The sequence below is a fragment of the Hypomesus nipponensis genome, chromosome 21 (assembly GCF_054491055.1).
Source record: "Hypomesus nipponensis isolate SF chromosome 21, ASM5449105v1, whole genome shotgun sequence".
Classification (NCBI taxonomy): domain Eukaryota; kingdom Metazoa; phylum Chordata; class Actinopteri; order Osmeriformes; family Osmeridae; genus Hypomesus; species Hypomesus nipponensis.
In genome coordinates, this window is record NC_140381.1 from 6,052,147 (window position 1) to 6,073,307 (window position 21,161).

Genomic DNA, 21,161 nt, shown 5'->3' on the forward strand with positions numbered 1-21,161 from the left:
GAGAGAACAAGGACTGGATTGAGAAATACAATGCACGTTCCAACGGTACGATTTTTCCAAATTCTACTGTCCTTTTCAACTCGAGACATAAAGGGTTAAGTACTCCATCCTGAAGGTGGCGGTAGTGATGTTTCAAAGCGGATGTGCGTCAGCTAAACAGTGGCAAATAAGAAAACAGATGGCGTATATTATAAGACGATGAACGCTCTGTGGACACAGTAAATAATGTGATTGAAATGTCACACATTTCGAAAACGAAGCCAAAATACCTCAAGCATTTTCTTTGCAGTTCAAGCACTGTTATAGGATAGTTCAATCCACGAATAAGAAACGGAAGAACTGGCAAGAAAGGCCTGCAAAACTATAGATGTCGGTTAAAGTATTCGACAAAAAAGGTAAACAGACTTGCCGTTTTAATCATAAGCCAAACGTTTACGAGCTTGAAGGATATACATTCACGTATCTTCGCTTCTTCTGTCAGTGCATAACGTGACATGAAAGCCCATCTCTACTAACTTTTGCCACAATGAACGTAAGGGAAGCCAAGTACTATCCAAGAAGTACAATGAACGATGCTCATTATTACAACATCAATTATGGTGCAGACTACACCAGCAGAGAGTGGACTGGTGGTGGGTGGGAAGATAGGGACTCCATTGATACGAGTTTCACTACAGACGCATACATGGTCCAGAAGGGCGGTCGAGAAAATGAGATTGAACCCTTGAAGGATGGAGACCCACAGAAGGATGGAAGTACTTCCCTCAGCGCGGATCCTGACATGGACGTAGATGGACAGCCTGTGGAACTCAACGATGACGACCAGGAGCTTGCTAGAAAAAAGAAAGAGCTGCAGTTGATTGAGGAGCAGATCATCCTCAAAAAGGCTTCCATTGCAATGAAACAAGTAGCACCTATTTTAAAGGCGATGGAAGTTAAAGAGTTGAATAAAAGAAAGTTTGCTGAAGAAGTGAAAGATGACCTCACACAGCAGAAAACTCAAAGCGGCAGCAAACTCAAAACCCAGTATGTTAAAGATATACCTTTTAGAGACAGGGTGAATGACATTTTACAAAACCGCAAGAAGAGCAGAGATAGTCCTGCAAAGGTGAGTATATTTTCATATTTTATTTAGAAGCGCTAGGATGTTATCACAGAGATTTGCTCCGTGAAGTCAAGTTGTTTCATAATCAAAAGGGCAGATGCAAGCAGTCATAAAATGACACTACAGTTCTCGCCTCGGTTCGAATCCAGCCTGTGTGTCCTGCCTCTTTATCTCCCTTACATTCATTTAAGATAGACATCCCTATCACTTAAAAGCAGAAAGGCCATCCAAAATAAAAACCAAATGTGACTAATATCTGTGGCTTGTACTATCTTTTTTTTTACCAGCCATCCGCCCAGCCAACTAAAGGGTCTCCTCAGCAGACCAGAGCTCTCTTCCAGCCACCCACAATGGCAAAAAGCTTTGTGGAAAGGATGAATGCTTCTATCTTGAAAAAGGATGGGTACCTGAAGAAGAGCCCTCCAAAGCAGAAAGAGGAAGAACCTCCTTTGAAATACAGAGTGAAGGAACTGATGGAGCGGCGGGGTCATCCTGGTTTTGCACCGGCGTCAAATCAAAAGGTTGGCGCCAAACACCAGTGGAGCAATCACTTGTTACATTTACATTTAGTCATTTAGCAGACGCTCTTATCCAGATCCATATGTTTATGGTTACTGGTATGTAGTTAGTGATGGTTCCCTTGTTTCTTCAAGGTTCTCGAAGTTGAGTGTGACCGTCCCATCCAGAACCCTATTGAGCCAGACCCAGAGCAGGACTCCGCCTCCAAGGGCTTCCAGCGCTTCCTCAACATTCTCAACAGGGGCGTGGACATCGACAGGCTGGCCAAGATCGTCAACGACATTCCGTGTGAAGATGGGGAGCTCGGACATCTCCAGCCTGAAGGGAGTGGAGAAGGGTCTCACGGCGGAGCTCAACCACGGCAAGGGTCCCACGGCGGAGCTCCACCACAGGACCACAGTCGCTCCACAAGTGGAGAGAGGACGGTCAAAACGGCAGCGGACAATCACACACTCTCTCTCTTGAGAGAAAAGTCGCCCCCGAGGGACCAAACAACGGGCCGCAGGTCAGAGCCTCTCCCGGCGGAGGTGAAGAAGGACGTGAACCCCGAGGACGAGCGCAAGTATGGGCAGATGCACGATCTCCTGCAGACCATCGGGCTGGACCTGGGGGCGGCTGAGGTGGGACAGCTGTCGGACCGCATCCAGGAGAGGCTGTACGGCAAGAACGGGCACACGGAGACCAAGAGAGGGACGAGGGAGGATGAGCAAAAGAGAAGGCAGAGGGACAAACAGAGGGAGAGGGAGCATTCGCAGAAACGGCACCATAGCTCTCTATCGTCAGACAGCACCAGTCCCAGCCCTCTACCGCACCGGCGTTCTCCGAGGAAGGCATCTCGGGACAGCGGCGAGGTCCACCCAGCTGTTAGAGACGGTGACTCCCGGGACAAAGACCAGGACAGTTGTTTAGAGAACTCTATGGGACAATCCATCCCGACTCTGACACGTTCCTTTCCTAGCCACCCCATGCCCTGCCCTGCTCCTGCTCCTCTAGACGTGACCTCAACTTACACCACACCTCGGCAACCTCAATACATGGCACAGCAGTTAAGCTATCACCCTAACACCACCCCCCCTGCATGGGGGTACACACATAGTCCCGATGTATATTTGCCTTACGCCCCACCGTATCCTCAGCATCATGCTAATCCACCGTATTACTTTGACGGCTCTCCTGCGGCCTTTAGCCACACACAGGTATGCTACCCACCGCCCGGCTACCTTCCACCTCCAGACGCGAGCAGCGTCAAAGGGCCAAGCCACGCCCACTGGGGTGAAACTCGCCAACCGCACGGGTGGTGACGACCCCTGCCGTCTGCAGATCACTCCCCGCTGCATCGAAAGAAGACGAAAAGGAGGAATAATACTCGGAATGTTTTGGTAGGCGGGGAAAAATGTGACAGTGAAACACTAACAGGAAAGAGGAGCTTCGGACTGTCACTAACATACGAGGGATGAATATGTCTTGCTAATAGGTGAGGATGAACTGCCAGTAATGAGGAATTGGTGCTCCCCAGGTCCCTGTGAAGGGATCTGAGTCTCTGATATAAAACAAAACGGAGCAAGTTAAAGGCTGAAGGGAATCGAATTATCTGTCGGGAGTGACTTGGCCATTTGTCAAATGACATTATGGTGACAAATGTTCCTATTTGATAGAATAAGGTGTTCAAATGGGAGTTGAAATCCAACAAATGTGAATGTCATATTTATTTGGCGTTACCTCAGATCCCACTGTATTTTGTTATGAGTATTTGAAACGTTTTAAAATTTGTTCTAAAAAGGTTACGGTATTGCCTGTAGCAAATTTATACACATTTTGTAGATGTTCCAATGTGGTTCAAATAAAAGGTGCTGACACATTGGTTTGTTTTGGTTTATCTGGCACTATTCTCACGTTATACACATCCCATCATTAGATCTGAACTCCAGGAGAGAACAGGGTGCCTGTGACGCCAGGATCCTGATTGTGGACAAGCTCTCCCAGCTGAACGTGCCTGACTCCACCTGCAGGTGGATCACAGACTTCCTGTCTGACAGGAAGCGGTGCGTTAAGCTGGGAACACACGTCTCTGACCCCCGGTCCATCAGCACCAGATCTCCTCAGGGCTGCGTCCTTTCCCCTATGCTCTTCTCCCTGTACACCAACAGCTGCACCTCCACCATCATTGAGTCCATCCTCACCTCCTCCGTCACCATCTGGCACGCTGCTGCCACTGCCAAGGAGCAGACTGCAGCGTATCATCCGCACTCCTGAGAAGGTGATTGGCTGCAATCTGCCTACAATCGAGGACATGCACACATCGAGGACCCTGAGGCGAGTGAGGAAGATTGTGGCTGACTCCTCCCACCCTAGACACTGTTCCCGCTACTCCCCTCCAGCAGAAGGCTGCGGTCCATCAGGACCAAAACTTCACGCCATTAGAACAGTTTCTTCCCATCCGCTGCTGGCTTCTTCAACAAGGCCAAGGACTCGCACTGAGAACACTTTATCAATATTTATAATTCACCACCTTTTTGAACAATTCATTTTCTAACAACAATTCAATTCATTTTCTTGCCTGATTTATCTTGTAACTTTGTAACATTTCATATTCTATATTTTATATTAACATTGTTTAGCTCTTTAGTATATTGTTTAGCTCTTTAGGGCCTGTTTAATTCTTTAGTATTGGACTTTTATTTATTTATATATCTATATCTTTTTTATTAAGTTCCGTATATGTTCATTGTATGCACGTTCCTGGCACAGAAAATTTGTGTTTGTGTTCATTTATATGGCAATAAAAAACGATTCTGATAATTGGGTCATCCACCCAGACGGTGGCAGTAGTGCTTAATCATTGTTATGTTTTTCTCATGTAGCACCAAAGGAAGCCTTATTTTAGCCAGCCAGCTGCTATGTAAAGTAGCCATTGGGCTGGATACTTGTTAGATATTATCTATGTTATGGAAAACATGTCGCATGTCATATTAAGTATGGCAATTTAAACATCATTACTTTGTGGCTTCGTTGTCCTGAAAATAACGATACTTGTGAATGGCCTCTGAAATTCCACAGTTGAAACTTCGCTTGAAAGGTGTACTGTAGGAGAGGTAAACAATGATTTCCATCTATTTTGTTGTAATGGTGAGATACCTCTACCTTCTCTCTGTTTACTTTATAATGTTCAAGATCAATATCCTGTTGTTAAAGCGTTAGCTAATACGTTATATTTTATTTTGGTATGATATTGGTGAATGCAATTCTTGAGTGAAATGAAATTCGGCTAAACATTTTCATCTGCCCATTCATGGAGTGAATACATTCATACAAGGCCATGTAGCTAGTTAGTAAGCGCTCTCATTTTGCTTTGTAGTGAACATTTTCAACACATTTCAACTTGGAGGCAATTAAACCAAAGGTGTCTGAATAAGACATGTCTAAATGGAGGGCGACTGGAACACCTCAGCCATGGTCGTTGGATGACGCTGAGGAAAGGACCGGGAACGGACGTCCGATGTCCAGCAGCAACACTGGAAAACCCTACACCCGCCCAGGGTGGAGTAGTGGGGGTAGGGAGTGCAGTGACCCCCTTGATAGGAGTCAGAACACACATCTCTACAGAGACAGAGGAAGAGATTCGTTCAGGTTAAGGGATCCCATGAGGGAAAGACATCCGGGAATGGAGACGGACCCCGTGTGGGAGAGAGGTCCGGGGAGCGGGAGGGAGAGAGATCGAATAACTCCGAGGGATTCAGTGAGGGAGGAGAACCCAGTGTGCGTTGGCACTGGCAGCACTGCCTTCATCCCAGGCCTGGACGTGGGGCTATACGGAGAAGCTGTAGACGGGGGCGTGTTGGAACTCAATGAGAGGGACCAGGAGCTCGCAAGGAAGAAGAAGGAGCTGCTGTTGATCGAACAGGAGATCCTGCGTAAGAAAACGTTAATTGCTGAAAAAGCACACGGTGGTTTGGCTCTAGAAGAACGAGTAAATGCCATCTTAAACAAGAGGAGGAGGTGGCAGGAATATCCTTCTATGGTAAGCTCTACTTACTGCGTTTTATTTATGAAGTTACCATCTAAGTAGGTTTAATAAATCACCAGATGCCAGTATTATAAATGTGTTTTAAATGTTTATTTTACAGACACTGTTACAAAATCAAAAATCAATCCTTGTTAAGTGACTAACACACCCTGCTACCAGGCGTTAACCAAATTCAATTAAATCTACAATTTTGACCAGGTCTCTTCCAAGCCGATTGATTGTCAGAAAATCCTTGACCAGTCGCCCAGAAGATTCCGTAGCTTTCTGCAGAGGAGGAATGATTCCATCTTGATTGAAGATCTAAAAGGCGGCTTTTGTTCGGAGTACAAAGAAGAACCTCCAGTGAAACGCAGAGTGACAGCTTTGATGCACCATCGTCGCAGTACGTTGCTTGCAACATCGAACAACAAGGTATGTGTCATTCCTTCTGGAACGTCACATTTATTTCGAGCAGGTAAACCACAATGTGGTCCGTTTCATATGTAATTTATAACAAAGACCTAACAAACCCAATAGTGTATGTTGTATGGTTGTAAAGGTCATGAGTAATGATCTTTTCTTGACGGTGTACTTCAGCATATGCTGGATGATCATGATTGGTCTCCTTGTGTCCGTCCCACCCAGAACCCCGTTGGCCCAGACCCAGAGCAGGACCCTGCTGCCAAGGGCTTCCAGCGCTTCCTCAACATTCTCAACAGGGGCGTGGACATCGACAGGCTGGCCAAGATAGTCAACGGTGATTCCAACGTACGTGGGAACCCCCTGCCTCCCTGCTCGCCTTCCCCTCTGGACAGCCAGTCTCAAGGGTCCCACAGGAGCGAAAGCCAAGGGAGAGACCACTTTGGAGCTCCTCGGAGAGACCACGGCCGCTCCCCGAGCGGAGAGAGAAGGATGGGGCTTGCCGGCCTGGACGGAACCCAGGTCAAGCACCACAGTCGCTCCCTGTCCCCCCTCACTAACAGCGCAACCGGCAGCCATGTTGGCTCTAGCCCTCGGTCCAGGTCTCCAGCTCCGGTGAAACGCCAGAAGGAACCAGGGCTTGAGAATGAGCTGAGTCATGGGCAGCTCCAAGGCCTCCTGCAGACCATCGGGCTGACCCTGGGGGAGGAGGAGCTAGGCCGGCTGACCGACCGCACCCAGGAGAGGCTGTTTGGGAGGAAGGAGGACAAGGAGAGGCTGTTAGGGAAGAAGGAGGACAAGGACAAGGAGAGGCTGAAGGAGCGTTTGCTGGAACTTCACAGGTGTTCGTCCTCGTCCTCGAGTAGTTCCGGCCCCAGCCCCCCTCACCAGCTTCACTCTTCAGACAAGGCTTCCAGAGACATCAGAGAGAGGAGTCGCACCTCTGCAGACACACACTCACGAGTCAGAGATAGGGACAGAGATGGAGACCGAAAAAGAGATGGAGACAGAGACAGAAAAAGAGATGGCGATAGAGACAGAAAAAGAGATGGAGATAGAGACAGAAAAAGAGATGGCGATAGAGACAGAAAAAGAGATGGAGATAGGAATAGAGACAGAGAAAGAGATGGGGATAGGAATAGAGGTAGAAAAAGAGATGGAGACAGAGATGGAGAGAGAGATAGAGACAGAGACGGGGATAAAGACAGAGATAGAGAAAGAGGTAAAAACAGAGACAGGAACAAGGACAGGGAAAGAACCGGGGACAAAGACAAAAATGGAGACCGACACAAAAACAGGAGCAGATCGAGGGAAGCCACCGATGGTCAATACCCCACAAACCTAGCTTACCCATACCCCTACCCTCCTCCTGTGATTCCCCCTTACACTACAGCCCACACCTCCCAGTACTCTGCCTGTCTCAGTAGCCACTATCCCGGGCCGAGTCTCCCTAACTGGGGCTTCCCACCTGGCATCATGCCCCCCTCCCCTTACCCCTCTGGGTATCCTCCTCCGAACCCTGTCAGTCCTTTGCGTTGTTATACCGAGCTTTCAGCAGCTTCTACCCATACGGACGCATACAACCAGCTCACTGCCTACGTCGAGCCAGAGGACTTCAGCCAGTTGTTCAATCCGGACCTGTCGTTGAGTGAAGGCCAGGAGATGGATCACCTGAGGCCTCGCTGTCTCCTGGAGCCCCAGATGAAAACGAGCAACAAGAAGGGGAACACGCTGGTGGTGGTGAAGAAGAAGAAAAAGGCCCACGGATCGAGGAAGACCAAGAGAAGGCTCGAGTATCAGAAAATTCGGTGGCAAAGGAGGTTCAGTCTGGGTCTGGTGGGTCGTGGGGGTTCTCAGGGGAATGCACGGGGCCCCCAGCACACCACAGACCCCCAGGCCTTCAGCTCTCCAGGGCCACAGGACTTCTGTTTACCAGAGCCCCCGGCCCCTTCTCAGGGGGTCCGTGGGCTATCAGCCACGCAGCAGAACACACAGATCCCTCCCAAGAAACCCCTGCTTCTCTCAGAGAAAAGAGTTATGACTGAAGAGGAGATGAAGGCTCAACTGAAGAAAAAGGTTTGTGATACTTTTGAAGCTAATGATTGTATTGTATACATGGATCTTGTATACATGGATACATGGTCATTGTTAAATGTATCCACATTGGGATGAATCGACTATATTCTGTCTCTGCAGCACTTTGAATCCCAGTGTATCAATTGAGACTAATTGATAAATTAACAGTGGATTAATGTAGAACCGGCTTTTCACACCACTTGTCGTTCAAAGTGTTATTATCAAGTAGGTGCCGGATTTGATGATTTTCGTGTCTGTCATTTTATAGCTGGCAGAGTTCAACCTGAAGATGAAGCAGAATCCAATTCAACCTAAAGAAACCGTCTCAATGGCTGACGAAATGGACTAGGCTAACCTAAAACGCAAGTGTACGTAAGTACGCGCATTTGAGTTTGTTGTTCTCTTAATAGGTAGGAAATACAACATACATTTCTCCCTTTTATTAACCCTTTTCAAAGTTGAAAATGAAAAGTGTTCCCAGTTTTCACGGAGCTTTGTATCTCGATGTCCCCCCTTCATCATGCTCCAGGTCCATTGAAACATGAAGGAAATGGACCAACCGCCTTCTACACCCTAGCCTTCTGTCACTGCCTCTACTATGTTGGCAGAAACTGTCATTGAACATTTGGATTCAGTCATGTCTGTATTTCACAAGATACTCCTACGACATCCTGCAAACCATATTACCAATCGGCATCAACTATGTAACATAGAAATGTTTTACAACACATGACTTTAACCACACAGTCTTTTTCTTTATCTACATTATTAGAATGGGATAGGATAAGAGTTGAATGGCAGTTCTATATTCATGTGAATCATTACCCAATAACTAAGAACAGGTTTTTACCACCCATCTCTGAAATGTAGACTATTTTCATAGAATCTCTAGATTTTGTAAAGACTAATGTAAAGACAAATTTATAGAAATGTGTGTGCAATGCATTTTTTTACACATGGATATCATACTGTACCATGCGTGTCACAAATTTTATTACACATATTGAATACGGAAAATACAATCCTGTATCGTAAGTTGTATAAGTTACAATTTGTAACATACATTTGTGGTTCTGCTGAGCAAAACAAAGTCAAATACAAATAAATTAAACTATTCAAAAAGGAAGTCTTTGAAAACATCCCGATCTAATGCATCACATTGTCTTGAGTGCACATTTCTTACTCTCTACAACGCTTCAAAGTGTGTATTGTGTGTGTGTGAGTGTGTGTGTGTGTGTGTGTGTGGACGCCAGCGGTGTTCAGAGTTCGTCCCGCTCCTCTCCCTCGCACAGGCAAGCTTCCCTCTGGCTGTTCATGTAGGGTCTACAGCCCAGAGTCCACACAGTGTTGAACAGGGTGTCTGCCACCGCCTCGCAGGCTGCCAACAGACACACACAATGAGTCAGATCGACACTGGTACACAAATCAGTATAACTGGAAACACTGACCTATATATTTGGAAGTACACCTAAATATTAAGAACATTTTGATATTAAGGTGAGGTTTATGAGTATGTTTTTTGCCTTACTAGAAAGTTAAAAAAGTAAAGTAAATGGAAATATATAGATCATTTAAATGACAGTCAAGATGCGCTCGTGTCATCATCTTACTGACCTTCGACCTTTGACACGAAACCAAGGCTTTTCTTGAGGTCTGAGCAGATGCTGTGGAGGCAGAAGCGGAACTTGGAGTCGCAGCGGTACTTGTTGGAGCCGCAGGTGTCGTAACACATGTCCAACTGATTACAGCACTTAGTCATGGCAGGGATGCCCAGATCCACCTGGAAACAGGGCAAAGGTGGTGAGTCAAATACACGTCTTCAAGATGGGAAGATGTATGACTTTTCTTACCCCTCATTGTTTCAGCAACACTAAAGTGTACAGGTACCTCACCTTTGAATTTGAAAGCCGGACAGATGTTTTTCTGTGTGCTTGTATGTGTGACTGTGTGTGTGTGTGTGTGTCCTGTCCTCCTAAGTATACACACCCCATTGGGCACAGGGAGGCCCATGAAGTAAGAGCTGCACCCGTTCGGCTCGGGCATCTGGTAGTCTGGTCGAGGGACAGGAGCTTTGCCTGTGAAAAATATGTAGTTGCCATCAACTGTATTGACAGGCAAAGATAACCGATTGTCAGGTAGAAGACCTGGGAGAAAGGCTGAGGTAAACAGTGAGAACATAGCTGGCCACGTAAGATGGTTGATATTCAGATAGAGATGGCAACAGGTAACACGGACATCTATCATAGTCTCCTCACATGCCGCCTTATGATATCTAGTATCTTACTCTACCCACTCATCACGGCTCATAGTCCACTTTAAGGCCATTTGTGGCTGAGGGAATACTATCTGTTGATAAAGAGTGTTTAGAACTCTTGAGGGATTCACAATGCTCGCCTTCCTCTACTAGGTTATAAAGTTCTATTTTAGGACTTCAAGTTCAGTACATAGATAAGTGGTTAAGATGTGAAAACATTTCTTTTAGCATTTTAGTTTCTTTGCCTACTAGCCGCCGTTAATGTCTTTTATGACCATAAAAGGGCGTCTGGATTGGGCATGCCAATGTAAATGAACAATACAACCCATAGACAACCCATAAAATGTTCCCCCGGGAAGATCCAAAGTCATTTTTAAAACGAGTCTCACCAAAGCGACAGCGGTACTGGCACACTCCATCTCGTCCACCCAGTAGCTCCAGCATGGAATCAAAGTATCCATTGACTGCCTCAAAGCTGCCCCTGAGGGAGTTCAGGCCCCAATCAGAGTCCTCCTCCTCAGCCTGTGGGTCAGCTTGTCCTGCCTCTGGTGGCGGGGCGTCGGCCTCTTGGCTGGACGCTCCATGGATGCAGAGGCCTAGAATAAATAGGAGGGAGAGGGGCGCCCTGTAAAACATACTGTAGGTTTTGTACGGTAGGATAGATAGACACTCTGAGCTGGTGGTCCTGGGAGTTCAGATGGGGAGAGTGTCCTAAGTAGAAACACATGGAGAGTGACTGTGTTTTAGTGGTGTAGCCACTCTGACTTGGACTTTGAGCTCACTCGAGGACAGCCTCCACTGTGGAAGAGCAAAGGTTAGCCTGCTATCTGATATTGTATTTATATTTGTTTCTTTTTTTTTCATGATTAGTTGCTCAAAATGTGTTGCTTGTTTACAAATAGTTTTTCTTTGAGTACTATTGTGACAAGCATTTGCAACCAAAGAGTTAAACTTGTAAAACTGTAAAAATAAGTGATGTCATGCACTTTAATTACTCACGTCAGGAAATTCTTCAAGGTTATTGATATTTGTGTTTTTGTGCATACAGTTTTGTGTATTTGTGTTGTTTGTTTAAAAATAGTTGTTTCTTTGAGTGTGACAAGCATTTACAACCAGAGTTCATTGTAAAAATGGGTGATGTCATGCACTTTAATGACTCACGTCAGAAAATACTTCAAGGTTATTTATAAGGATATTTGTCTTGAATTTCAGTAGGCCTACCAAAATCCAATGACTCGGGTACTGTTGTGATATAATAATTTTTCAAGTATTTTCCATCTATGAAAAACACACATTTTCTGTCTCAGACATCAAATGGGCTTTTATTTTGAAAGTAGGCGGCAACTGAGTGAACATGTGCACGGAAGAAGACGACAACTACAAGATGATGCTCTTTTCCAACTCAACTTGCTTTAGAAGAGCAAGTAGAAAGTTAGCATTGTTTTGACAAACGAAGTCGAAGCATTTGCATTTAAGATGATGAATGCTTCTTAATGATACGTGGATAGTGAAAGTAACAGGGAAACTGTAGAATAAATCCAGGCATTAGAAAAGCGCGAGCTAAAGTGTCGGTAGCATAGTTGTTTACTTCTGAATTCAAACGTTGAGCTTGCTAACTAATAATATTAGTTCGACCAAACTTACAATTAGATTCAATATAGTCGACAGAACGAGACAAGGAGTATGGCATTTGCTAACCTCTTCACCAGTATCCCAAATGATGTCACATCTCCATGTGAACCTGCTTCTTTTGAGCGGTATGTTGAAAGGCGATGCGATAGAATAGCAAGGTACTACAGTATGCTATATGTTTTTGCTTTCATGCTGTTTGTTTCTGTCTACTATCTAATTAAGGGAGGACGGCGAACTGGAGCCAGAGGAGCTGGATAAAGACAATGAGGAGACGAACAAGTCTAGAAATAGATCTTTGCTGAGTAGGCAACCGAGTGCCTCCAAAATGAAGAAGAAAAGAGCCAGGGAGAGTTTTAGTAGTGCTCTTCCAAAGGTAATATCAAGGCACATTCATAAATGGATGCCATTTGCACTAATGCGCTCCATACAAACCATTACGACACTTAGAGCAAGCAATTTGCATGTGTCACCATCACTTTTTGTCATGGAGATCTGTTTAATGTCCTAATTTGCTGTGTTTCTCTCACAGGGTCCATCTAAAAAGGTAAGGGATAATGTGTATTTCAGTGACTTAGATTCCAGGGCCAGAGACTACCACATGAAGAGGGACGACTATAAGCAACCATGCATCGACTTCAGCAGAGAACTGGACAACTATAACCGAGTTAAACTAGCAGATCAGTGCAGCAGTCAGACTGCGGAGTCTGCCCAGAACAATGGTGTCCAACGAAAAGACGCAAGCGTCCAAAATGAAGATAATCAACAACAGCAGGAGAAGAAGAAGAAGAAAAAGAAGAACAAGAAGAAGAAATGGGAAATGGAACAGCAAAGTCAAACCAACTGGAGAGGAAACCCTTCTGAAAGAGGTGGCCATCAAGCTCACCAGTCAAGACATTTTTCTTCCATGAGAGGTAGGGGTTTCGCCAATAAAGGTGGACAGTGGGCTGACAGAGGCCAAGACGGGTCTAGGAAAGGCAGTAATTCACCCCGGGAGCAGCAGGATGGATCCAAGAATGGAGGCGGAAGGAAAGACCAGATGGGCCGCTTTCAAAATACCAACCGCTTCCAGAGAAATGGTCGGGGGTTCCGTGGCGGCAGGAGGCAGTTTGAGCAGGTAAGTCGAGTTCAGAAAACTCAGCATCCATGTGAATTCTAATGAGCTCACTAAGCTGGATGACTGTACTGTTCCCATTTTTTCCCACAGGAAAATGTGTTGGAGCGAAAGCGCGTGATGACACAGGAGTTCAAGGACCAGAATGTGATAGAGAAGGATGGGAGGTTCATCTGTCGACATTTTCTTTTGGGAAAGTGCATCAAGGCAAGTTGCTAATGGTGTAAACCATCCATGATTAGACATTTGGCAATGGAAAACTTAGCTGATCAAAGTTATAATGTATCAAAATAATGATTTAGGACTAAAAGTGATGGTGGGGAGGGTCAATTTGTCGTGTCCTTATTGATGTTGTCTCATTGTAATGGATTTGTTCACTTGTTTCTCAACAGGGTGACGAATGTCAATTGGAACATGCCCTGGATGTCCATAATATATTCAAAGAAGCGTGCAAATTTTATATTCAGGGTTTCTGCACTAAAGGAACTACATGCCCTTATATGCATGATATCCTTTTAATTTGATTTCAATGTTAAGAGGAAGAGGTGTGTTTAAATGAATTATGCAGGCGTTGTACGGTAATGGTTTTGTTGTTAAAACGATTATCAGTTAGTGTTTCCTTGACGGAGTGGCCACAGGATTTCCCCTGTAAGTTCTTCCACTCTGGTGGAAAGTGCTTTCAAGGAGATGGGTGCAGGTTTTCCCATGAACCTTTGACTGACCTCACCAGAAAACTATTCGAGGAGGTCAGTGGGTCCACAATCTGATGTGGCAAGCCTTAAAAGCTTACAACAATTAAACATGTTAAACCTGGTTTGTATTTCAAAGCATGTGTATGCCTCCTTTGCAGTCATGGAAACAGCACAAGGAAATGGCAACAGGGAATCAGCCTGAAAACACAGAGCAAGAGACAACCAAAGATCAAGCAATGAACACCGTTGACACTGACAACCCCAAGTCTGATATTGATATATTCTTAGATCCTGTCAGGTGAGTAAAAGTAATAGTGTCCAGTTTTTTTTCTATGTCAAGTAGTTTCATGGCTCACATTCCAGTGCTAGTTCTTAAGCGTTGAGAGCCTTGATCAACAAATTGTTAAAGTTTTTGTTACGTTTAGGATCTCTTACAATTCCCTCATTTGGAATTTCAGGCCAAATTTTTACAACAGCGCCTGCCCCTCTGTGCCAGACACAGAGCAGAGGAATCACCTGTGGAACACGCCAGAACCTGCAGAGACAAAAGACAACCCTCACATAGACTCAGTCCACACCGTAGATTCTTCTGCAAATACCACCGACAGTAAGGTGCCGGTCTCCTATTCTGTCGAGGCAGTTCTTGGGTCCAGCACACTCTCTGATAAACCTAATCCCTTCAACAGCCTTTTTGCAAACCCTGTTAGACAGCCATCCCCTGGACATTGGTCCCAGCGTATGTCCCCCAGTCATCCATCAAGCTCCACAGAATGTAAGGAGAAGGTTTCTTATGCAATTGCGGATTCCCTCGGGTCACAAAAAATGCAAGAAAAACCTTTCCGTAGTCTATTTGCCAGACCTATCATTGAGGCCTATAGCTCGCCCAGGCCTCTTGCTCCTCAAACAAAATCTGGTACCCTGAGAACTCACCAAAGTACAGAAGGATCCTCACATTTTTCCAATTCATACTCTGAAGAGTGCAAAACTAAACGCCCTGCTGAAATGGTTGGAAATAACCAACCCTCCGGAACAGCTTTCCAGAAACTTTTTGCACGCCCCATCGATCAGAACTCACATAGTCTCGTGAAGAAGTGTGCCGATCCTCCACATAGCTCCCAAGTGTCCTTTTCAGATAAGGGAGGAGCAAAACCATCCCAGGACCGATCCTTCCTCTCCCTTTTCGCAGGTCCCATCAGTCAGACAACACCTCCTAAATGCTCCACAGCTCCTGCGCAGGCGAATGAACATCCTGTCAGAACTCAAACCAATCCTCGGATGATACCGTCTTCTCAAACTCATTCAAGATTATCTACAGATCTCAAAAGGAAGACTTCCCTTTCTACTGAGTCTATTGCATCCGGCAAACCCCTTAAAAAAACATTTCATAGCCTCTTTGCAGGGTCAATAGGCCAGACTTCTACCGCCCAATATCCTACTGTTCCAACCCTATCTGGTCACGAAAAGTCAAAAAATACACCAGGCCCCCCACCAGGCTCCAGAGAAATCGATGTTAATCCCTTAAAGAAACCCTTTCATAATCTATTTTCCGGCCTCATCAACCCGGCTCCCATGCACACCCCTCAGACTCAGAATTCGCCCAGTAGTCCTATCGGCTTGTCAGATCATAAGCATGAAGCTCCTTGTTCAGTTGAGATTCCGCTCGAGTCTTCTAAGCCTGTGGAAAAACCCTTTTCCAGCCTCTTTGCTAAACCCATTGGTGAGGCCATCCCAACACAGTCTCCCACACAGACCAAGCCAGATTTCTGCAGCAACCAGGTCAAAGGCAGATCACAAGGTCTTGCGTCACACTCAGGTGAAGTTATTGCCTTTTAATCTTTGCTTTGAATTTGTCTTTCCATATGACCAAAACATTGATTTCAAAATGTTTTCTATGTATCTATTGACTGCAGAACCAGCTGAGACCAAGGCGGTTTTCAAGACCCTTTTTCAGTCCCTAACTCCATGTCGCCAAGAGGGAAAGCAAAGCAAAGACACTGGTATGTTCCTGTGTGTTATCTTTTAAAATATGGCATGTTTGTTTCCTTTTTCCTCATGCTGTAAAAACAAAGCAGGTTTAATGTGGGTGAATTGTTCATACATAAAGGATTAACAAAACTACAAACTTCATGTAATAATGCACACCCATTGTTTAACCATCCAACTCGAATTAACAAGACTTTCTTTTTGCTGCCTTTCAGTAAGAGATGGCTTCAGCGTCTGTAAAAATGCCAAACAACCTCCCTCCACTGAGAAACGAAAGCAAAAAGAGGACGTAAGGACGGATGAGGATGATACAAAGTCGCCTGTGGGGTGTAATGTGACGGAAGAACCGTCCCTACCAGACTCCATCTCCCATGAGGCCGTGGTAGAACCTCGTCCTTCCCTGAAGAGTCAAGCCCAGGTAGGTGCCCCTGGTTTCCACAACCTACCTATTCAAGCTGTGGCACTACTGACACGACCTCCCACTAACGGGTCGCAGAAAGCGCTGTCTAGACAAACGAGGAACGAGAGCAATGTAAGCACGACGCAATTGAAGGATCTTTTCAAGACTTTTGACCCAACAGCATCCCCTTTTGGTCAGTAGCTTTTGTGATTGCAGTCTCTAAAGATTTGTACGTTTTTGTTTTTATAAGTATGTTGACATTATCCTTTGAGGAGCTGAGAGGGTCATCATTTGCACTTGATAAGGTGAAGGAAGCAACATAAATGTAAGGAAGCCTTTTTAAATTCCCACATCAAAATGGTAACTATTTGTTGAAGCACTGTTTGTTTGTTTTCCTAATGATTGTTTTTATTTTCACTCTCTATGGTTTAGTATTCACTAAATTGCAGAACTTCCCAAATAAACAATTGCTACATTACAGAAAACTTACGTTTATTTTATTTAACTATAACCTGGATTAAATGGTGTTTAAGGCCCTGTCACACCATAACGTTCTGGTCAATGTTCTATGACGTTAGAGGAAACGTTGGTAATCGTCCATGGTCGCTGGTATAGCGCTGGTATAGCGCTGGTATAGCGCCAGATGATGCGTTGTGTGGACGCTGGTGACGCTGGTAATCGTCGGTGATCGTCGGAGAACGCTGGTCCAAAAATAAAGTTTTGAACATGCACTAAAGTTCTCATGGAGACCGGCATTCTTCAGCGTTTAATTTTAAACGCTGGATAACGCTGATGAATGTTTGTGGAACGTTGGACTAACGTTGCACGCGTTTGGCAATCGGTAGTCAGTCGTTACCCTAGCGTTACTTGGTTGTTATGCGAAAGCAAACGTCGTTTTCATTGTTTGCTTTCGTCACACATTCACTTTCCAGTTAATGTTTTCATCTTTAGTATAATTGAGGATCTGTCCTTTATGTTCAGATCTAGGAGCACCAGTAAGGTACAGAAGGTGATCGTTCTTCTTGGCAACAGTTAAAGCGTATCCTACAAGGCAAAGAAAATAATATTAGCAGCAACACTACAAATACTATCATCCACATTTGACTGGAGAAAAAGCCACTGCAATGGTGATCAAATCATTTGAAACATTTTAAGTAACTTTTACTAGGTTACTGGTCAATCCTAATTCATTTTAGGAAAGACCTCTTTGCCAGATTGTGCTCTGAGAAGACCATGACTTTACCCATGTAGGAGTCCTTTTCTATGGAGGGATCCACAATTTCTCTTTCCTCCGATCCTGGGCCCTGAATCTCAGTGAGAGATCCTCGCCAGTCATATGATCCCACAGACCCTAAAATCAAGATATCCTGCGCAAAGATTTATGAAGTGCAGTTAAGATAATTGCTTATTGCATTTGTTGATTCAAATTAGGTTGGGACTGTCGACAGTTTAAAGAAAATGTATTTAGGAAAATAAAGAAAGGTATCTTACCTCCTGGAACTGACTGCTGAACCCACTTTGAGACATTAATTTTGTTAAGTTTCCTGCCCGAGCAATCTTGGTACCTAAATATAAAATGTAGTAGATTTTATCAAAATGATCTACCATTAAACAGTTTATTGTAACTGCAGAGTTAAAAGCAACATTGGAAATATAATAATAATAATAATACATTTTACTTTCTATGGTGCCTTTCTCAGCACTCAAGGACACTGTACAGAGGTATATAAAAAACATTAAAAGCAGCAGAAATAAAACAACATTAAAAACAACAGAAGGAAGCTATTGCACTTTACTGGAAAGTAAAGTCCAACTTATTTTCAGTACCTTCAATGTTGAAAATCTTTTTCTGGTAAATGTCCAGGATTTTTGACAGTCCGTTATAGTCTTCAATGAGGAATGTGTTATTATCCTTTGGTTCGGATGCCAGTTTTTTTAGGTTTTCCAAAAAATTGGTGTTGGAGTTCTTTTTGTTTGAGGGGTTCTTGACCTGCAGATTTTGTATGATATTATCATCATTAATCATATATATTTAACATTTAGAACTTCTGTACATTTGATGGGTTTGATAGTACTTCAATGTTAACTAAAAGCAGGTCATCATGTCTTACTGTATATGTATTTGAAATCAAATGTGATCTTGAACATGAGAACTTACACCAATAATAAAGCGTATTATGTTTTTTTTGTTTGTTCTTTTGATTGACGTGAAAATACTATCCCCATCAGTGGGAAGTCCATCTGTGATGATAACCAGAACCTTTGTTGCATCAGGCGTGGCGCCAGCAGTTGAGTTATCTAATAGGTTTTTCCTTAAACAGAAGAGGAAAGGTTGTGCATTTTCTCACATTTGGAAGATTAGTAAGAACATTTTTTGTTGTTATTATTTATTATTATTGTATTTCCATTTTTTGTGGATGTTTTTTTTTTGCAGTTTCCTTCTCCTTTCTATGTTTTATAATAGTATAATAGCAAAAATCATAGATTGTGTTTGCAATGATCCTTCCTTGCACTTGAATCGTTATACGGGCAAAATAGGTTATAGTATGCAAAATGTCACTCATTTTGCTTTGATGGCATTATTTAATCAAGTTACGCACAGTACAAAGTCTATCGCCTTGTGGGTATTGGTTAAGGATTTAAAATGTTCTTCTCTCCAAAGCTTTCCTTCGGCCGTCCCTTTTTGGTAGTCGTTGAAGTCAAAAACTGTCCTGGATTCCTTTGAGAACTGTACTGCAGCAAACTGTGGGGGGGAACCAAAGATGTATTTGGTTTGCATTGGGTTGTCGAACATTTGTTCAGAAACCTTGTATAGCATTTCTTAACCTTAATTGAGGATTTTTTGAGTGGTTTGATGATATCCAAAATGAATCCTTTGTTTTTGTTAAATTCATCCCCTGTCATGCTTTCTGATCCATCAAACAGAAACACAAGGTCCACTTTCTTCTTGGTACATTCTGTAGGAGAAAAGTAGAGAGTGGAAGTTATGAAGTGCAATAGCAGTGAGATTCTTTGTTGAACATTTAAGTGTTACTTTTAGTACTATTTGAAGCATTGCTCATTCTTGTACCTTGAAAGGCAGGTGTGAAGTTTGAGGTTTTCTGGAACTGGCTGTTGAACTTGTAGCACACACTGTTCAGATGGGAGTTCTCATCACACTCATCAACCAGACCCGGGCTGCAGGCCTGTATAAGGATATAAAATAGAAACAACAATTAGCTTTCCTTAGTCCATCAAGTAACTTACAAGATCTTTATCATAAAATGGTATAAGATTAACGTCTATGAACGTACCACAAAGTTTGGGGGATTCATTAAGTCATCACCTACAGTCAGTCCAATGTACTCCAATGAGCTATCTCCGTTTGGAAGAATGGCTACATTTTTTGCTACGTAGGTCAGGATAAATTGTAGACAATCATTAGACAACAAAACTGATGGGGCCTGTAGAAGTTAAATGTGACAATATAATAAAATGAGGTCATATTTGTTTCTAGAACTTGAATTTTGTTAGGAGTTTTGAATCCCACAGATACCTGGATTGTAACAAACTGTTTGGTTCTGAACACATTTACAGATTCCTCCAGCACTGCTTTTCTGAAGTGGTACAGTGACCATTATCCTGTAAGGGGGGGGGGGGGTTAAAGTACTTATGTATCATGGCTGTATTCAGTATGTCGTCATCAAGGCTAGACCAATTGAATCTCAAAGAAAATAAAACATTCTGCTGCTGCTGTTACAATAGAAATATCCTGGTAACCTTTCTAACTTACCCTTTCTTGCCTGATATGTACTGAATTACTTTGTAACCAAATAAATCTTGTTTCTTTCCAGTATAGATGTGGGGGTTTGCTACATCAATGTTGAAAGCCCAGGAAGCTGAGAGAACTAGCAAAAAGACAAACATAAAAAACGACATTAGAGTTACTGTTATATCATAGACAGGGGCGTAGCCAGGACATTATTTCTGGGGGGGCCAGCTCTGGCCAGTCTTTTATGTGGGGTGGCACTTAATTGTCAAAAACTTACTATTTAAAAATTCACACACTGCATCACTGCAGCAGTTTCCAGTGGTATCCAGTGGTTAGCTGCTAGTCTTTATTGAAGCGCTGTCAGAATTCAGTTAAGGTTGGTTTGTGTTGCGCTGTTGATGGGGGCATGGCCCAACATGTAGCGTAAGTGACAATTAAGCAATAAGGTACGAGAGGCAGTACTTTATCGTCAATAATGTACGGGTTCCAGGGTGCCTTGCTATTGGCAAACTAGGCAGGCGCCTGGGTGGGTGGGGCGTCTCTCCGATTTGCTCTCCCGGGGGAGGGGGGGGTGCTGTTGAAACATCTTGCCCAGGCCGGCAAAGGTGCATGTGCTTGCGCCGGCCCTGACCACGTGGCTACCACCCTGATCATAGAATGACCCTATTAAGAAGCACTATTGTGCAGTGTTTTTACACATTTACAAAGTTTTTTTTCCACTTAACCAATGTAACATCTAAGAAAGTACACCTTTATTGTTTGTAATGTATTTATCTCTAAAGCTTAGAGTATTGGCCATGATGTGACTTATTAGATTTGTCTTTTTTTTGGTGGGCATTTCAAATCCTAGTAAATTCTTACCTATAGTTGCCATGCAGGTGAGCAAAGGAATAAGTCTTCTTTTGCTCATTTTCTCTCATCAGTTTTTGCTGCTGATCAAATATAAAGAGATCCCTGTTGTCTCTTGTAGGGATGAAGCTTAATAGAGGCTGCTGTTCCTTCGATCTTTCATACAAGGTTGTTTCCACTCTTGTTTTTGCCCTTGTTGTAGTTTCAGTTTCTCCTTGCCAAGTGCTTTTTTTCCCGCCCTAGTTTTGCCTCTCTCCTGGCTCCATTCATTCCTGCCCTGTATGTTTCCCCCCTTTGTCAGTAATTTTCACACCTTGTTCCTGTTTACAATATCTATATTTAGTTTATTTCCCTTGCGTTTAGGTG

The 21,161-nt window shown here is 43.9% G+C and overlaps 5 protein-coding genes across 9 annotated transcripts; 3 read left to right on the forward strand and 2 right to left on the reverse strand.

The window, feature by feature from the left end:
- Positions 1-133: 133 nt before the first annotated feature.
- Positions 134-4,364, forward strand: LOC146237624 (uncharacterized). Of its 2 annotated transcripts, XR_014740496.1 has the most exons (4): positions 134-1,108; positions 1,393-1,626; positions 1,759-3,003; positions 3,540-4,364. XR_014740496.1 is itself a non-coding variant. In XM_084684791.1 (3 exons), the coding sequence occupies exons 1-3, from the start codon at positions 527-529 to the stop codon at positions 2,923-2,925; spliced, it is 1,983 nt and encodes a 660-aa protein (XP_084540917.1). In that variant the 5' UTR covers positions 134-526; the 3' UTR covers positions 2,926-3,485. The 2 variants fall into 2 exon arrangements, 1 of the variants encoding a protein (XP_084540917.1); XM_084684791.1 differs by lacking the exon at positions 3,540-4,364 and having other exon boundaries at positions 1,759-3,485.
- A 130-nt stretch (positions 4,365-4,494) lies between these two features.
- On the forward strand, positions 4,495-9,244 carry LOC146237625 (uncharacterized). 3 transcript variants are annotated; one of them, XM_084685715.1, is made up of 6 exons: positions 4,495-4,750; positions 4,980-5,642; positions 5,847-6,059; positions 6,273-8,123; positions 8,392-8,495; positions 8,653-9,244. In XM_084685715.1, exons 2-5 carry the CDS (start codon positions 5,040-5,042, stop codon positions 8,470-8,472), a joined length of 2,748 nt encoding a protein of 915 aa, XP_084541841.1. In that variant the 5' UTR covers positions 4,495-4,750; positions 4,980-5,039; the 3' UTR covers positions 8,473-8,495; positions 8,653-9,244. The 3 variants fall into 3 exon arrangements, with proteins under 3 accessions (XP_084541841.1, XP_084541842.1, XP_084541840.1); XM_084685716.1 differs by having other exon boundaries at positions 4,495-4,716; positions 8,392-8,491; XM_084685714.1 differs by having other exon boundaries at positions 4,495-4,716; positions 8,653-9,243.
- LOC146237626 (group XIIB secretory phospholipase A2-like protein) lies at positions 9,100-11,103 on the reverse strand. The gene is made up of 4 exons (XM_084685717.1): positions 10,767-11,103; positions 10,110-10,198; positions 9,738-9,903; positions 9,100-9,501 (listed from the first exon to the last, which is right to left on the reverse strand). Exons 1-4 carry the CDS (start codon positions 11,011-11,013, stop codon positions 9,383-9,385), a joined length of 621 nt encoding a protein of 206 aa, XP_084541843.1. The 5' UTR covers positions 11,014-11,103; the 3' UTR covers positions 9,100-9,382.
- Positions 11,104-11,713: 610 nt separating this feature from the next.
- Positions 11,714-16,680, forward strand: LOC146237627 (uncharacterized). Of its 2 annotated transcripts, XM_084686049.1 has the most exons (11): positions 11,714-12,134; positions 12,232-12,382; positions 12,539-13,123; positions 13,214-13,327; positions 13,513-13,627; positions 13,757-13,866; positions 13,971-14,110; positions 14,271-15,625; positions 15,723-15,809; positions 16,011-16,213; positions 16,446-16,680. In XM_084686049.1, the coding sequence occupies exons 1-11, from the start codon at positions 12,061-12,063 to the stop codon at positions 16,464-16,466; spliced, it is 2,955 nt and encodes a 984-aa protein (XP_084542175.1). In that variant the 5' UTR covers positions 11,714-12,060; the 3' UTR covers positions 16,467-16,680. The 2 variants fall into 2 exon arrangements, with proteins under 2 accessions (XP_084542175.1, XP_084542174.1); XM_084686048.1 differs by having other exon boundaries at positions 11,717-12,134; positions 16,011-16,680.
- On the reverse strand, positions 16,535-20,912 carry LOC146237628 (integrin alpha-L-like). The gene is made up of 13 exons (XM_084686050.1): positions 20,808-20,912; positions 19,968-20,082; positions 19,731-19,816; positions 19,489-19,583; positions 19,266-19,380; positions 19,022-19,152; positions 18,796-18,938; positions 18,354-18,507; positions 18,023-18,185; positions 17,875-17,907; positions 17,687-17,760; positions 17,439-17,562; positions 16,535-17,239 (listed from the first exon to the last, which is right to left on the reverse strand). The coding sequence occupies exons 1-13, from the start codon at positions 20,854-20,856 to the stop codon at positions 17,109-17,111; spliced, it is 1,413 nt and encodes a 470-aa protein (XP_084542176.1). The 5' UTR covers positions 20,857-20,912; the 3' UTR covers positions 16,535-17,108.
- Between the last annotated feature and the right edge of the window lie 249 nt (positions 20,913-21,161).

What these genes read in the sequence shown, in the direction of transcription:
- LOC146237624 (XM_084684791.1), top strand. Translation starts at nt 527, where the DNA reads ATGAACGTAAGGGAAGCCAAGTACTATCCAAGAAGTACAATGAACGAT. An exon ending in GCAGAGATAGTCCTGCAAAG is followed by an intron (nt 1,109 to 1,392) that starts GTGAGTATATTT and finishes TTTTTTTACCAG; the next exon opens with CCATCCGCCCAGCCAACTAA. An exon ending in CACCGGCGTCAAATCAAAAG is followed by an intron (nt 1,627 to 1,758) that starts GTTGGCGCCAAA and finishes TGTTTCTTCAAG; the next exon opens with GTTCTCGAAGTTGAGTGTGA.
- LOC146237625 (XM_084685715.1), top strand. Translation starts at nt 5,040, where the DNA reads ATGTCTAAATGGAGGGCGACTGGAACACCTCAGCCATGGTCGTTGGAT. An exon ending in TTGCAACATCGAACAACAAG is followed by an intron (nt 6,060 to 6,272) that starts GTATGTGTCATT and finishes CGTCCCACCCAG; the next exon opens with AACCCCGTTGGCCCAGACCC. An exon ending in AGGCTCAACTGAAGAAAAAG is followed by an intron (nt 8,124 to 8,391) that starts GTTTGTGATACT and finishes GTCATTTTATAG; the next exon opens with CTGGCAGAGTTCAACCTGAA.
- LOC146237626 (XM_084685717.1), bottom strand. Translation starts at nt 11,013, where the DNA reads ATGTTTTACAGGGCGCCCCTCTCCCTCCTATTTATTCTAGGCCTCTGC. An exon ending in CCAGTACCGCTGTCGCTTTG is followed by an intron (nt 10,199 to 10,766) that starts GTGAGACTCGTT and finishes TATTTTTCACAG; the next exon opens with GCAAAGCTCCTGTCCCTCGA. An exon ending in GCCTCCCTGTGCCCAATGGG is followed by an intron (nt 9,904 to 10,109) that starts GTGTGTATACTT and finishes CCCTGTTTCCAG; the next exon opens with GTGGATCTGGGCATCCCTGC.
- LOC146237627 (XM_084686048.1), top strand. Translation starts at nt 12,061, where the DNA reads ATGGCATTTGCTAACCTCTTCACCAGTATCCCAAATGATGTCACATCT. An exon ending in GCAGGAGGCAGTTTGAGCAG is followed by an intron (nt 13,124 to 13,213) that starts GTAAGTCGAGTT and finishes TTTTTCCCACAG; the next exon opens with GAAAATGTGTTGGAGCGAAA. An exon ending in CCAGAAAACTATTCGAGGAG is followed by an intron (nt 13,867 to 13,970) that starts GTCAGTGGGTCC and finishes CCTCCTTTGCAG; the next exon opens with TCATGGAAACAGCACAAGGA.
- LOC146237628 (XM_084686050.1), bottom strand. Translation starts at nt 20,856, where the DNA reads ATGAGCAAAAGAAGACTTATTCCTTTGCTCACCTGCATGGCAACTATA. An exon ending in CACCTGCATGGCAACTATAG is followed by an intron (nt 20,083 to 20,807) that starts GTAAGAATTTAC and finishes TCTTTTTGCTAG; the next exon opens with TTCTCTCAGCTTCCTGGGCT. An exon ending in TCAAAAAATCCTCAATTAAG is followed by an intron (nt 18,939 to 19,021) that starts GTTAAGAAATGC and finishes TCCCCCCCACAG; the next exon opens with TTTGCTGCAGTACAGTTCTC.